This window comes from Vipera ursinii (genome assembly GCF_947247035.1).
Source record: "Vipera ursinii genome assembly, chromosome: 5".
Classification (NCBI taxonomy): Eukaryota; Metazoa; Chordata; class Lepidosauria; order Squamata; family Viperidae; genus Vipera; species Vipera ursinii.
The window spans coordinates 45,797,208-45,812,014 of record NC_139518.1 but is presented as its reverse complement, the minus strand read 5'-3'; the positions used below and the strand labels follow the sequence as shown (position 1 = coordinate 45,812,014).

The following is a 14,807-nucleotide window of genomic DNA, read 5'->3' as shown; positions in this document are numbered from 1 at the left end:
AGATTTATGTGAGAAGGTAGAAGCAGCTGGTTCTGCAACGAGATGCGATTCAGTGAATTCCTTCTGCCTGTAAATAAATAACCTCAGTATTGTAATAACAATTTGTTCAATTTACAATTTCACCTGTTTAAGAATTACTCAAGATATCATGCAATATATTCATAATATCACAGAAAAAAGGAAGGAAATACAATAGGGCAGATTGGTAAAACCTCTAAAAGAAATCTCTGACAACTATTCAACTTCCATAGGATCACCTACCTACATTATTACTTTTCTTTTAATGCAGTTATAATCTTCTCTTGACCACTGATTTTGCACTATCATGCCAGCACCAGCATCTAGGAATCACATAGGTTTTACTATAACGGTCTATTCAAGTCTTCCAAAGATACACCCATTTCCACTACAATTGTGTCACCTCCCTTGCTGCTTGTCATTCTCTTTCCCTTTCCTTCCACCTTTCCCAACATTAGAATCTTCTTCAGAGGAGGATAAATTGACCCTGATCATTTGTACCTCAAGGGGGCTGATTTGTTTCATGATCCATTTTTTTCTTGGCTGTCCATGACATTCACAGTTTTCAGCACTTGTATCAGTTTTTAACAGTCTTTAAAGGATCTCATAATTGTTCAAACGTTTATAGGAAATGGTATGTCACTGGTCTGGTCTTCATAAGGTTATTGCCTAATTTTATGTGAGAATCTGTTGACAGAAGATACATTGAGTATTCAGACTCTCAGGTCATCACATGGTGCTTCGGAATTGAAGCAGTGTAAGCAGCTTTTAGAGAGTTTCAAATGTGCTGGCAAATAGGCAATAGTAAGTGTGATGGATGTTCAAAGCAATGCAACCGGTTTATACACATTTTGGCTGAAATAACCAATACAGATTTCTCAGTCTCTTAAAATGATGTGCAGGTAGCTTTATTGCACCATAATATTTTTTCTCGCACATCCTGAACTCCATCCAAGAAGAATGGGTAAAATTAAATCCTTCAAAGTCCCTAGAAAGAAACAAATTTTAAGGATGTTCCTGCTGATAAGGCTGCCATCCTGTGGCTACATGAAGAACCTGCTCTTTGAGAACTGAGGACTACTCTTTGGGTTGCAGAAAAATTTCCCATGCTTTCAGGAAACGTGTTGATTATGCTACCCCATTCCACAAATCATTTAAGTCATAAACCACTTGGAGACCTTCTCATCCTATTTTCCAGCAAATGAAGGGAAGTATATGCAGAACAGGCAAGATGCCTTAAGAACTAGATATGGGAAACAGACCTGGAGCTGCATCTGTCAACTTATTTGGAGCCATATTCCTAGCCTGGTATGAAGAATTCTAAGTTCTTGGTCTGCTTATCTAGAGAAAACCAAACTGGGGAGGCTGATTTGGAGATTGCCATGAAAACTGATGTACACAAACTCCTTTTTTAGAAAGACTGCCAACATCAAGTTATCATCGATGAATCTGTCCGACCTCATCTTCCCTCAAAGCTTTTTATCCCAGAAATGTTATTTTATTAGATTTGAATTTAATTGAATACTTTATTTGCCCAAGTGTGATTAGACACACAATCTCCTTTTTTCTGACAAAAAAACTTGCCGGGCATTCCAGGATTTCTACAAATAGAACATACCACAAAACATGCCTGATCACTTAAGATGACCAAAGAAACTGCTCATCTCTGTACACTATTGTCTTTAAGGATACAACCCAAGTCTCTAGTTAATGGAGTTAAAAGTGGATTATTTCCCAAGTTTATACTTCTTTTGCAATCTTTCTTTGGCAAATATTCAATAAATACTTGAATACTGGGTTCAATCTCGCACTATTTGGATGCACTGGATTACAAGCCCTCATTTCCCTTCAACCGACATCTGTGTTGGCTGAAGACAACGCAAACTGATAGTTCAACAGAGAAGTGCCAAGCTGGAACTTGTAAAGGAACCCCAGCTAAGAACCAATGAAATGTGGGTTTTTTGGATCTGGAATCCGATTTAATCATTGGACAAGGATTAAATAGATGTGTTGCTCAAAAAATATTTGTTTTGGTGGTGTTTATGTATAGATTTGTACCTAAATGCCCCATCCATACTCATACTCAAAAGGAGATAGGGTAGGGTACATGAAGCAATTTGTTATCTTCACCAAAAACAGGAGAAGCAACAAATTTCAGTAATAGGGTATAATTTAATTTTAGGGACCATGTTAAGAATTCATATTTTTCTTCCTTATTGCTTTAATAAAAGAAATCCCCTTTGAACAGTGCAAACCCTGCCATGCTGGTCCAATCCTTAAGGCCACCTGACAATGATTGCTCCACTTTTCTGTACCAGTAGTAGATCCAGACCTTCTGGTAGCTGCAATCCCTGCCCTGTTAGGAAGATTCATGGTCATTCTAGACCAGGGGTAGGCAACCTCGGCTCTTTTATGACTCATGGACTTTAACTCCCAGAAATCCTGAGCCAGCATAGCTGGCTCAGGAATTCTGGGAGTTAAAGTCCATGAGTCATAAAAGAGTCGAGGTTGCCTACCCCTGGTCTAGACTGTATTCTCTGTAGTGTCTCTGCTTCTGTCCCAGTCAGGTAACAGAAAGTCTCTGATGGAAAATGGTGCTGGAGTGAGTATGAGAGTCTGTATGTGGAGACAACTTTCGAGAGAAAATCAGGAAGATGATACAGGATAGCGAAGGAGTTGCTGGACCTTCAGCAAGCCAAAAGGCAGGCAAACAGAGGAGGCTTGAAGTGGTCTGTAGAAAAGAGTAAGCTGCATTGTAACCAAGAAATTAATGAGGAAAGATAATGTTGAAGGGTGCTATTGAGTGACTCACCCAGCAGAGCCACAAAATACTGGTTGGGTTAAAAAAAAAACTGATTGGGGAAGAATCTGTAGGATAGCACAGCCTGAAAGTGAAAGGAAGGGAGCCGGTGTGAATGGAGCAACACCTAACAATAAGCCACCCTGTGGCAGAGCCTGTGTAAGAGCTGGATTCAACAGACAACTGTTTGCATTCCTCAAACACAGCTGGAAGAGAAAAGCATCGGAGATAGCACACAAAGCTAAAGCAAAGCACTATGTAAATAGACTAACACAGGGGTGTCAAACTCAATTTCATTGAGGGCCGCATCAGCATTGCGGTTGCCCTCAGGGGGCGGGGTGGGTATGGCCTGGGTGGGCGTGGCTAGAGTGCATATGGCCTACTGGGTGGGTTTGGCCAGCTCTACATCATTTGCATCAAGGGTGCCTATGGGGGCCTGGGCAGGAGTGGGACAGATCTGAGGGTCTCTGGCAGAAGGAGGGTCTCTGGGCCAGGGCCAAGGAAGTGGGGGCCGTTCCCTCACTGTTTCCAGGATGGCTTCGCGGGCCACATGAAACCACTTCGCAGGCCGGATCTGGCCCCCGGGCCTTGTGTTTGACATGTCTGGACTAACAGGTTTAATAGGAATAAACCCGGGATTAGGAAGCTGGATGAAATAGCATAAGAGTAGCAAATAACGCGGATTTAAAGTTTTACTTTTGTAATTATTGATCAGCAAATGAATCCTTGCAAGGCTGAAACAATCCTACTTGTGGCAGCACAATCCAAATCAACAGTGACGATAACTGTAGCCTCTTTTAGAAAATACTAAAAATTCTCATTAAAGCCTTTATATATTTAAGGAAGGGAATGAAAAGATATTATAGAAAAATGAAGTAATAGTACTTCATTTTGTATTTTTGAACACTCAACATCTTTCAAGAAAATAAAAAGCAAAAGAGAACATGTATAACAAATGTGTTTATTAAAAAAAAGCACACCAGTAACAAGGGCAAAACATACAAGAAGCATTCTCAACTATCTATCAAAGGTAAAAACCTGTCTCTCCAGCTTGTACTGAATTATAAATTGTAATAAACTCCACCTGGTCAACACCGAACACTGTTTCAAAATTGTGAAGATAAATACAAAATACATCTTTATTTTTTTCTCAGAAAGTGAATCTAGGAAATCATCTTCATTAACTATTGAATTTACCAACTATTGCAGGGAATGCGGCTCATACCAAAACAAAATTAGGAGCCACCCAAAGTTAGCAAAATGGTCAGTAACATTTCCTGAGAAGTACATAATGTTCACTAAAAAAATATAACCTTAAAACAGATATAAGAACAGATTTGGAAAATGGACCCTGCATTTTACTTGGAAAAAATAAATATCAGGAAAAAAGGACTTATAATTGGATACTTTTCTTAGTATCAAGAAACTCTTACTAGAAAGCATCACAGTATTTTTTTTTCCAGGATTGAGAGTTACACACTTGCAGTTCTCCAACAACTCAGATTTTTCCCCCAACAGAATAAGAAACACCTGTTGTTTCTAACAGCCACCAGATTCAGCAAGCTATTCAGCTCCAGTTGCATCTCAATAAAATAAAAATCTCAGTCACGACAGCAAACGCATCTAGGATACAGACACCTATTTTTTAGCCCCACAGCTAACCACACCTAGATGGTTCTACCGCTCCTCTCATCTTGGAGAGGAGCAGAGATCCCAGACCAACTTCATTAAACTGCTGCCAAGATCAGCACATGTGTCTGTTAACACTACCAGGACAAGGAAAGCTGCACAGTGGATGGTCCCTATCATAGTGTTACAGATGGCTACTTTCCTTGTCCATCTGTAAAAGCAAGTTCTGTTCCAGACTATACCACGCTATGCAGGATATAAAAGCAGAGATGAGGTTAAAGAGCTAAACGAGACATTGCTCTAGAACAGGGGTAGGCAACCTTGGCTCTTTTATGACTCATGGACTTCAACTCCCAGAATTCCTGAGCCAGCCTGGCTGGCTCAGGAATTGTGGGAGTTGAAGTCCATGAGTCATAAAAGAGCCAAGGTTGCCTACACCTGCTCTAGAACATTTCCTGTTCAGAGCCTTTAAAGGAACAGGCTGATTTCAGGAAGTCAGTACCAATGCTGTGAATGGAGAACTGCCCATGGTAACCTACAATAACATTACAAGCTTAATTAACGAAAACAAAAACTGTATTAGTATTCCACTCAGGATGAGCATTCTCAGCCAATTGAACAGGTACCTACAGAGAAGCTCGGCTATGATTTTTGTTTTTTCTTGGCTGGCTTGAATGGAGAAAGCTCTTCCTCCTGGTCAACAGATTCCTCTTCCTCATCACTGAAGTCATCATCTGAGAGATTTTTTCTGTGAACTGAGAAACAATGTTGGGTTCATTATACCATCTAGAGCAGGGGTTCCCAACCGGGTTGCTCAACAATATTCCAGGGGGCATGAAAACATGGGCTTTCGAAATTATAGTGCATATGCATAATTCGTTGCCGTTAATTCGAACTTTTGTAAGGGCGCGAGAATATATCAAAAGCATTCTAGAGGTGCAGGGTGTCTCATTCATCGGAACCATGAATGAACGAAAAGGTTGGGAGCTGCTGTTCTAGAGAATTCCTCAAGCCTCTATCCTTCCTATTACCCATTATTTTCCAGAGCATCTCATATTTAGTACTTCACACAATATCCTAAATGGTTTGCATTGCTCCAAACCAGAAGGTGGGCAAAAATGCTAGTTCTGTTAGACAGCAGGTCTCTTTTCCATGTAAATGACAACAATCAGCTTATACTCCACACCAGGAAAAGCTCCAGAATTCGCAATATTGACCATGCTAGCTGGGGTAGCCAAGACATTTAACCTGGAATTGTGGCCTTACCTCCAGAAAGAACTACTACTTTTCTATGTCCCTTAACTATTATGACATGCTCGTTGTACCCAATAGTTTCTTCCATCCCACTCCCAGATTCTTACAGATTTGATGTTGTCCTGCAAGATGAACAGGGCCAGACCCTGAGCTCAGACGAAAGGTCACAGGAGGCTGGAACTCAAAATTATCTAAACACAACTGTGGAAAAATAAGGAGATAGAGTAATTGTGAAACTAGATGAATTTCTCCAAGTCTCATATAGTTCAACAGGTTTTGAGCTTTGTTACATCTGTGGCTATTTTTTTTGGGGGGGGGGGGAGGGTATGAGCCATAACATTTTCATATAATTAAGGAGAAATACTGTGTTCCTAATTTGAAAATTTAACTCTTGTTAACACCTTTTATACCAGTGCTATATATCCAGTTATCTGAATGATTCACTAAGTATTGTATCAAGCCACCTATTTAACCCGTTTAAACAGATAATATCTTGAAAGTCACGGGTCCAGAAAGATTTTTTGATTAAATACCAAATATTTCATTCAGCATGAACATTCTTTGGCCTAGTCTAGAGAAACCACAGAAGGCAGGCTCTGGAAAATCTGGTTGTGCATCTCAAACTTTGAAGCATATCAGAGAGGCTACCCCAAGTATTGCCAATCGTGTTTGGAAGAGCAGATAATTTTCCTTTCCTTATCAGGTCTTTCAAATCAACATCCCGGAATCATTGCACGCTGATTTTTTTCAAGACATCCACATTCCCAAAAGATCATTTTACCCAGGGTTGGCACGACAGCTTCAGGTTGGCCACAGGCACAGCAACCTCCTTGTTCTGATAATCACGGCCCACCACCTCCACAATGTTGCATTCATCTTTGGCACCCTCGGACAGACAAGCCTTGAAAAGGGGAGGAGAAACAAAATGGAAGAGGCATACTGAGGAATGCTTAGCTAACAATAAAATGAGCTCTAATGCTGAACATCTTCCAATAAGCAGTTGGAATCAGAACAAAATCAGAACAGAACAAAATCATTCGGTAACAAACAAACATGAACAGAATCCAAAACAGCAAATCAGTCAATTTGCGGGCTGTGTAATCCATCCCATTAAATCAATCCTGTAGCCCTCATGCACCTGCCTTCAAAATCTACTCAGGAAAGTTTGGGGTGCTTTTGGAAAACAGGGAGGTATAAGGAAAAAATACACTCAAACACAGGGTATATATATATATGTCACTAAACTTCTTGCAGTCAAGTTCCCATTAGTGATATATATATATATATATATATATATATATATATATATATATATATATATATATATATATATATATATATATATATATATATATACACACACACACACAAATCAATGTGCTTAGCAATATTTGCTGATTAAAATAAGTACTGTATGCATAATTACAACACACCTAGGAGATTCTGTTCTAATAGGATAATTCTAGCTTTATACATTTAAGCAAGTAACGTCTGAGATGACACAATCAGAAAAGGCAGCCTTCAGTGCAAAATATTTGATTTTCTGTATACGTGAGTATGCACGCGCGCATGCATGCACACACACATGCACACGCTGCATTCTGTGGCATAACAATGAAGAAAAATACAAAGTCTCATAGCCATTTTGTCTAAGCAGGTAGATATTAAAGCAGCTTTGCCAGCAAAGCATTTTTATCAACTATATAATAATAATAATAATAATAATAATAATAATAATAATAATAATAATAATTTTATTTTATTTATTTAGTTATATTTATATACCGCCCTATTCCCTGAGGACTCAGGGCGGTTTACAGGGAATTAAAAATCCAAAATACAAAAATTAAGAACCAAATTAAAAAATATTAAATTAACCCTGTACTCAATTAAAAAGAACCCCAAATTAAAAATTTCTCCTCAGTCTGGGCCCGAGAGCTCGAAGAGCCAGGTCTTCAGGCCCCGGCGGAATGATCGGAGGTCGGGGGCAGTTCTCAGCTCCACCGGCAGCTGGTTCCAGAGGGCAGGCGCTCCCACCGAGAAGGCCCTATCCCTGGGTGTCACCTGCCGGCAATCTCTTACCGGCGGGACCCTGAGCAGACCCTCCCTCTGGGAGCGCACTGGGCGAAGGGCGTTTGATGCCGGCAGCAGGTGTTCCCTCAGATATCCCAGACCCAGGCCATGTAGGGCTTTATAGGTGATAACCAGCACCTTGAATTTCACCCGGAGGGCAACCGGAAGCCAATGCAACTCACGGAATAGAGGTGTGATATGGGAGTATCGGGAAACCCCCATTACAACTCGCACAGCCGCATTCTGCACCAGTTGAAGCCTCCGAGTGGTCTTCAAGGGCAGCCCCATGTAGAGAGCGTTACAGTAGTCCAAACGGGAGGTCACAAGCGTGTGAGTAACTGTGCGTAGGGCGTCTCGGTCCAGATAGGGACGCAACTGGCGCACCAGGCGAACCTGAGCAAAAGCCCCCCTGGTCACGGCTCCTATATGGTCTTCGAAATAATAAAGTTGGAAGGGACCTTGGAGGTCATCTAGTCCAACCCCCTGCTCAGGCAGGAAACCTTATACCATTTCAGGCAAATGGCTGTCCAGTCTCTTCTTAAAAACCTCCAGTGTTGGAGCATGAAGTGAACAGACTTTACTTCCATGTTGGCTACAGAAGATACGCAGTTTCGTGCACTGTAATCTGCACAGAATTCTACTTTACTAACAAGTATCAAAAATAAAAATCTTTCATCATCAGATATGACCCATCCATCCCCCTTTCCATCAACTTTCTGCATTTCCCCATTAGTTGTCTAAAAAGGGAGTTTTCTAGCTCTGTTACTAGGATAGGAATCAAGGAGTGTAAGAAGAACTAAGTGATCCATCATCTTCTCTCCAGCACCTTTTCATCTGCCTGCATGATTTCTTCATAATCTCTGGAAACTAAATGTATTGTTATGAAGCCACGTAACAATAATGAGGACAGGCTTTATACTGCCCCAGCAATGACTAGTAACGTTGTAAGTCACTAGCTAGGAAATAGCCTGTAACTAATCTTCCCATTTCAGAGTGAAATCTCTTACCATATTCAGAGCTAGGACATGTTCTGAATCATCTTCTTCCGAGACTTTAAAAGTATAGGAACGCGCACTGCTGTTCAGCTCACATCCTGGGAGGAGAAAATACAAGTGATTATAACAATAAGACATTTTTTAAAAAACCACAGATTTTTCTTAAATGGAAGAGATAAGTTTCTCCAACTGCAAAAATGCTACCCATTTCAACTTCTTCCTTTGCAGAAGCCAAAAATAAATCCAGCATGATCAAAAGCTGAGACCAAAAGCTTTTGGTTTCTTAGCTGTGCTTGATTACTTCTACCTCATGGAAATATCCATTTCACTTTTTAGGTAACAATACAAAAACAGTTCATCACTGTCTTCTTCTGTGATGCTTTTTCAACGTGCTTTGTATTGATCTCTCCTATGTTTCCCCCAACTTGAAAAGATGGCAGTGCTATATTTGATTCTAAAGCCAAAGGAATTAACAAGTATTTTTGATTTTCAGAATTAATAGCAAAATCTAAAGATTTTACCAATGATGTTTTAGTGTTATATAAAGGAACACGTTTCTTAGTTGTTTATTTACTTCAAAAGCCTCCGTTCAACAAAAGTATTTATGAAAAAAATTTGATGAAAAAAATCTGGCGATAATTTTCAGCGATAGGTTGCATTTCAAATCCTCTCCATCAACCTTTATAGAAACAAATTAAACCAGGCAGAACTGCCTATTATTGCATATCAGTATTCCAGGCTGCATGAAGAAGAAGAGAAAAAAAAACCAAGAGACAACACCGTTTTAACAGCTTTAATTTTTAGTTTATCAACGTTACAAATCCGTGCTCTGCAATTTCTCCAACATATGAGTGGGAATTGAGCCCTGCCCGCATTAAGTTCCACCCTGCTCAATGAGATTCAGGAAACATTTCGCAAGAGAGGAGCTGGAGAGCACGAGCTGAATCGGGGCAGGGAAGCACGTGGTGCGCCCATGTGCTCAGCTTTCCAGCCGAAGACCCGAAATACGGTTATTTAATTATGCAGTTCAATGTATCGTGCGAATGCAATCATTAAAAGCCCTATTCAAGTGATCCGAGAGCGATCAAATCCTCCCAAACGATCGCCACTCCAGGAGCAAATAACCTCCTCCCTCAAAGCGCCTGGTTTTGCCTTCGAGCACCCCCCCCCAAACACACACACACACACACCTCCTTTCACAAATACGACCGCCAGTCAAAATTTCCGGCCTGCGAAGTCCCCCCCCCCAAAACACACACATCTTTACCAACCGAAAACGAAATGACTGGTGCAAATCGGCGCCGTAGTTTCACCGTCCAGGCTCTCTAGATCCAAGAAAGAGGCCATATCTGGAGCCAGGAAGCTCAGAGCCGAAAGGAAAAAGGACGGCAGGAAGACGCTCAGATCGGGCCCCGCCTGCTGCCCGCCCCGCCAGGGCCGCTCCAATCGGCCACGCAGCTTTTCTCCAATTACAAGCTTGTCCGCTCAGAAAGGGAAGGGAGGCAAGGCCTTATTCATACAGTACAAATGGCAGAAGTCGCGTGTCCCACCGAGGTGTATTACAATTTTTCTCGTTTTAAAAAAAACCGAGTAAGATTCTGAAACTAAACTACGCAAGTGTCGAAAGGGGGAAAAAAAAATCTAGATTGTCCCGTTGTGGGAAACAAATCTTTCCTCTGCTGAACATCTTTGCGTTAGGGCCCCCAAATTGAAATCCAAAACTCTCTGAAAGAAAGGTTGATGCATGGGAGGTAACCGATGGAAATTCTCCGATTCCGATCCTTCCTTACCAATGAACAGTATCAGACTTTCATGTAGGGCTTACAAGGGAGTCTGAAGCAAAGTTCTCACCACACAAGTCAGGTCACGCCTGGTCAGAAGCAGTTTGGGGAAACCTCTTGATGCCTATCAGTCTGGAAAAAAGATTATAAAAGGGAGTTCCATCAATCCACATATCAGAGATACTGTCTTGAAATGGAGAATAGAAATAAAAAGCAGCTATCCTCTCAAAATAATTCCTAAAATCACATACAATGAAAATAACATTGAAGGATTTGTTTGCCAAGGCCTCTTTCATCTTGGGTAAAAATGGAATTCATGGGAGAGTAGCAAGTTGCAAGCAATTCCTTATTGAGAACATTGATGTTTGTCTTAGGTTTCACAAAAGTGGAATTTTGGAGGCTAAATGGGTGTAACAAGCATCAACCAACAATATCCTACCAACTATCAAGCATGGAAATTACACAGGTAGTCCTCAACTTATAACCACAGAGCCCAAAATTTGTTAAGAAATTTGTTAAGTGAGTTTTGCCCCATTTTAGAACTTTTCTTGTCACATTTGTTAAGAGAATTGTTAAATTAGTAACACGGTTAAGTGAATCTGGCTTCCCTGTTGTCTTTGCTTGTTGGAAGGTTATAATAATAATGATAATAATGCAAAATAATATTATTGCAAAAGGTGATCACATGACCCCGAGGATGCTACCCTAGTCATGTCACTTTTTTCACTGCCATTGTAACTTCTAATGGTCACAAAATGAACTGTTGTAAGTTGAGGACTACCTGCACTGTGAACCCAAACAACCTGTCTTGCTTAACAAGATACAGTATGAATTCTGCTTTGTGTCAAGAGACTTTTCCAAGAGAGTATGTAGCCACCTGTCTGTCAGCTGAAGCTTAGACAGTAATTCCAAACATACCAACAAGTCAATGAGAGAATGAAGAAAAACAAGTTCGGTGTTTGGAATGGTCAAGTTTTAGTCCTAAACCCAACAGAAATGTCGCAAAAACTGAAACAAACAATTATGTTATAAAACCCTGGAAGTTGAAGTTCTCCATGGAGATGCAGGTCAAACTTTCTGTCATGTGAAATCTAGGAATTTCAGACTGTCAACTTGACATCTTTCTTGGACATGTGCTGAAGTTGATTTAACATAGAAAAACAGATGCCCTTGAATAGAGAGGCAACAATTAACAAAAGCCACCATGGGCTTGTCGCAAGCATGTCATTAGTCTCATTTTCTTATAATTATCTTAAAAACAGATTGGGAAGAGTGCCATGGCATAATATTGAGCCGAGTCCACAGGGTTCTCTGCTATTTAGTATTTTGAACAACCTAGATGAAGAGGTTTTGGGAATAATGATCAAGTCTGCACATGATAGAAAACTAGGAGTAACTAACGCTTTATTAGTTACTAGGAGTAACGCTTTATTTTTCATTTGCCATGCAGTGATTAGGATGCTCTGAAAATAAGAGAAATGAGGAAATGTGCTTGAAAAAATATTAAGAGATAAAAGCTCCAAAAGGATTAAGATTTCTTTTGTTTTGCACTTTCTATGAGGAAAAGTACCCAAGAATAATTCCTTAGAGAAAGCAGAATGCAAAAATAACAATTGTCTACGACACCCCCCAATACAGTTCCTAAATAATAGCCTATATATACACCAGCTACATATTAGACTACATGATCTAGTCCAGGGGTCAGCAACCTGAAACAGTGAAAGAGCCACTCGGAACCGGTTCCCTCACAAAAGGAAAAACGGAGCCGCAAAAAATGTGTGCGCATGTGTGTACATGCGCGCATGCACAGAACAGGATTTGACTGAAGAGTAGAGCCAAGGCGAGATATGCACCTACCCTGCATATTTGAATTGATTGGTTGAACTTTTTTAGTCCCACTTTTTTTTTGGGGGGGGGACTACACATGGCAAAGGACTGGGAGCCGCAGGAGACGGCTGAAAGAGCCGCATGTGGCTCCGGAGCCGCGGGTTGCAGACCTGTGATCTAGTCAAAACGTGGGGGGAATTTGACAGTCCATAGTTGCTTCGAGCAGGGAGTAACATTACATCAGTGTTACCTTCTGCTATTAGCAGTCTTACATTCCTAAAGATCATCTATTGAGGCAAACAGTTTCCATTCTCAGACAGAACTTTTGATATATAGCATCATGGCAAGATATTTTTTCTTCTGTAGTTTTGAAGAGATAATGTTCACCTTTGGCCTTATTATCTTGTAAAGGCAGTGTCTGTGCTGAGCCGGAGGCTTGCTGTTTTGGAGCAATTTAAAAAACCAATTGTCAGCGATGCAACTTAGCGCAGGGAGAAAAATCGGCTCACAAAGGACATTTCGGAGATTTGATTGATTTTCTAGCTATGAAGAGTTGGGGAGTTTGCTGAATGATCTATTTCTAGCATTTTATTTATGTGCAGTAAAATCAAAAGGATTATTATCCCAATTAGATTTCCTGCTAGCTGGTTTATGCCTTCCCATCTCAATAGATTGAAGACTCTCATACCACTGGCAAAAGCAGCCACCATATTCTTCCCGGTAGCAGTTTCCGTCCTGCTCTGTCAAAGTCCTGTGAATTTTGAAGAACAAAGGAGCAGGATGTCTGCAATTGAACTTGATTTGTGTAGTCTACCTTCGTTCCATTTTTTCATCAATCTGGAGTGAGAAATCCATTATACTGTATATAACAAATATAAATTACATATTGTATTGTCTTTCTGTCCCAACCTATCTCCTGAGTACTCATGGCAAGGCATCTCCCCTCATTTGATCCCTTTTACTCAGTATAATAAAAAATCTAACTCCACACAACAGCTCTATAATAATTATTCATACTTTGAGGCTTGAAACTACAACCAAATATTGGCAAAATCTCCACAGAATTGGGATACAAGTTACTCTATCCACAGACACCCTCTCCATTCTCTTTCTCAGACTGCCCTGTTCTTTTCTTGGTACAGAAATGCTTCAACTTTCTCAGCTTGTTAATATATGGAATACATTTGTTTTGTATCTGTTTGTTCATTTTTCTTTCACTCTTCTTCAGAATTCTTTGTTCTGTTTTAAAAGTAAGAAGTAACACAGAGAACACAGTTGCAATTCTATGTTCATGTCATTTTATTCATTTAAAAACACCTCATAACTCTTTTCTCTGAAGATTGTGAATTTAACAAGTTTTCCTTGCTGGAAGTCCGTCTCCTCTATAACTCAGTTTTAAGATATAAAATCTACAAAAAAAACTTATAAATGTTATAAGTTGAAACTTTACAAAAAAATTGTAAATAACTTTGTTATTTATTCCTGATACACAGTACAGGTATGTTAACCTGTATGATTTAAATACAAATTCGGGTTAGACAGAGTTAGGGAATAGAACTCGTTCTTTACCCAGGGACTGCCATATCGGTAGTCCTTGATTAATGACTGGTCACTTAAGAGACTATTCAAAGTTATGACAGTCTCCAAAAGGTATTTATAACCTGGTTCCAAAGTTCTAACAGCCGCTGACACCCCCCCCCCCAGGCACTCAGCAACCAGCCCACAGCTATAGGTATTTAAAGTGTCACAGTGACATGACTGTGATTTAAATTTTTGCCAAAAACCAGCATTTACTTACTTCTAGTGTTCAGCAAAAACATCCCACAGCAAACAATGGATTCACTTAATGACCAGTGTTTTAACGACCACCACAAGTTAAAGGTCATAAAATCAGAGTGGTCAGGGATGACCTGCTTTATGACCATCATGACTGTAATAGGCAGGATCCTTAGTTTTCAACTTTCTACTCTACATTGAAAAGCATGTTAAAATGCTTGAGTTGACCCCCAACTGAAGACAATAATTACTAACTGACTTCTGCATGACATTGTGATCTAAGTCTAGTTTTCTAAGTATCTTTCCTGGTACAGACTGCAGCACAGAAGGAAGAACTTCAAAGAGTAAATACTTGGGCCAGTAAAAAATACCTATTCAATCCCCAAGTTCCAAGTCAAATATTTTATTAAACTTAGAAATAGGAACTAAAAATATAGAACAAGAAAAATCAGACAAATGACAAAAGAGCAACATGACAGTTTCCATTTCACATAATCTAGTTAATACTATTCCCAACCTTTATGAAGTCAAAGAAGGCAATTTTCCACAAAAAAATGCTTTTCTGTTTAAACAGTATGAAATTGAAGATAAAAAATATGATATATAAAACAGCTAAATCTGAAAAATTGAGCAACTAACATACTTGAGATCCAA

The 14,807-nt window shown here is 39.9% G+C and overlaps 2 protein-coding genes across 2 annotated transcripts in view; both read right to left on the bottom strand.

Moving 5' to 3' along the window:
- Positions 1-3,759: 3,759 nt before the first annotated feature.
- Positions 3,760-10,246, bottom strand: NPM3 (nucleophosmin/nucleoplasmin 3). The gene is made up of 5 exons (XM_083363634.1): positions 10,041-10,246; positions 8,782-8,867; positions 6,483-6,602; positions 5,809-5,902; positions 3,760-5,202 (listed from the first exon to the last, which is right to left on the bottom strand). Exons 1-5 carry the CDS (start codon positions 10,114-10,116, stop codon positions 5,090-5,092), a joined length of 489 nt encoding a protein of 162 aa, XP_083219760.1. The 5' UTR covers positions 10,117-10,246; the 3' UTR covers positions 3,760-5,089.
- A 277-nt stretch (positions 10,247-10,523) lies between these two features.
- The window catches only part of OGA (O-GlcNAcase), a 38,100-nt gene continuing 33,816 nt past the window's right edge, over positions 10,524-14,807 (bottom strand). The window contains exons 17-18 of the mRNA XM_083363627.1: positions 13,066-13,128; positions 10,524-10,682 (exon numbers count right to left, since the gene is read on the bottom strand). Of these exons, the coding sequence (XP_083219753.1) occupies positions 10,644-10,682; positions 13,066-13,128 (102 nt within the window). The 3' untranslated portion in view covers positions 10,524-10,643. The remainder of the gene's footprint in view (positions 10,683-13,065; positions 13,129-14,807) is intronic.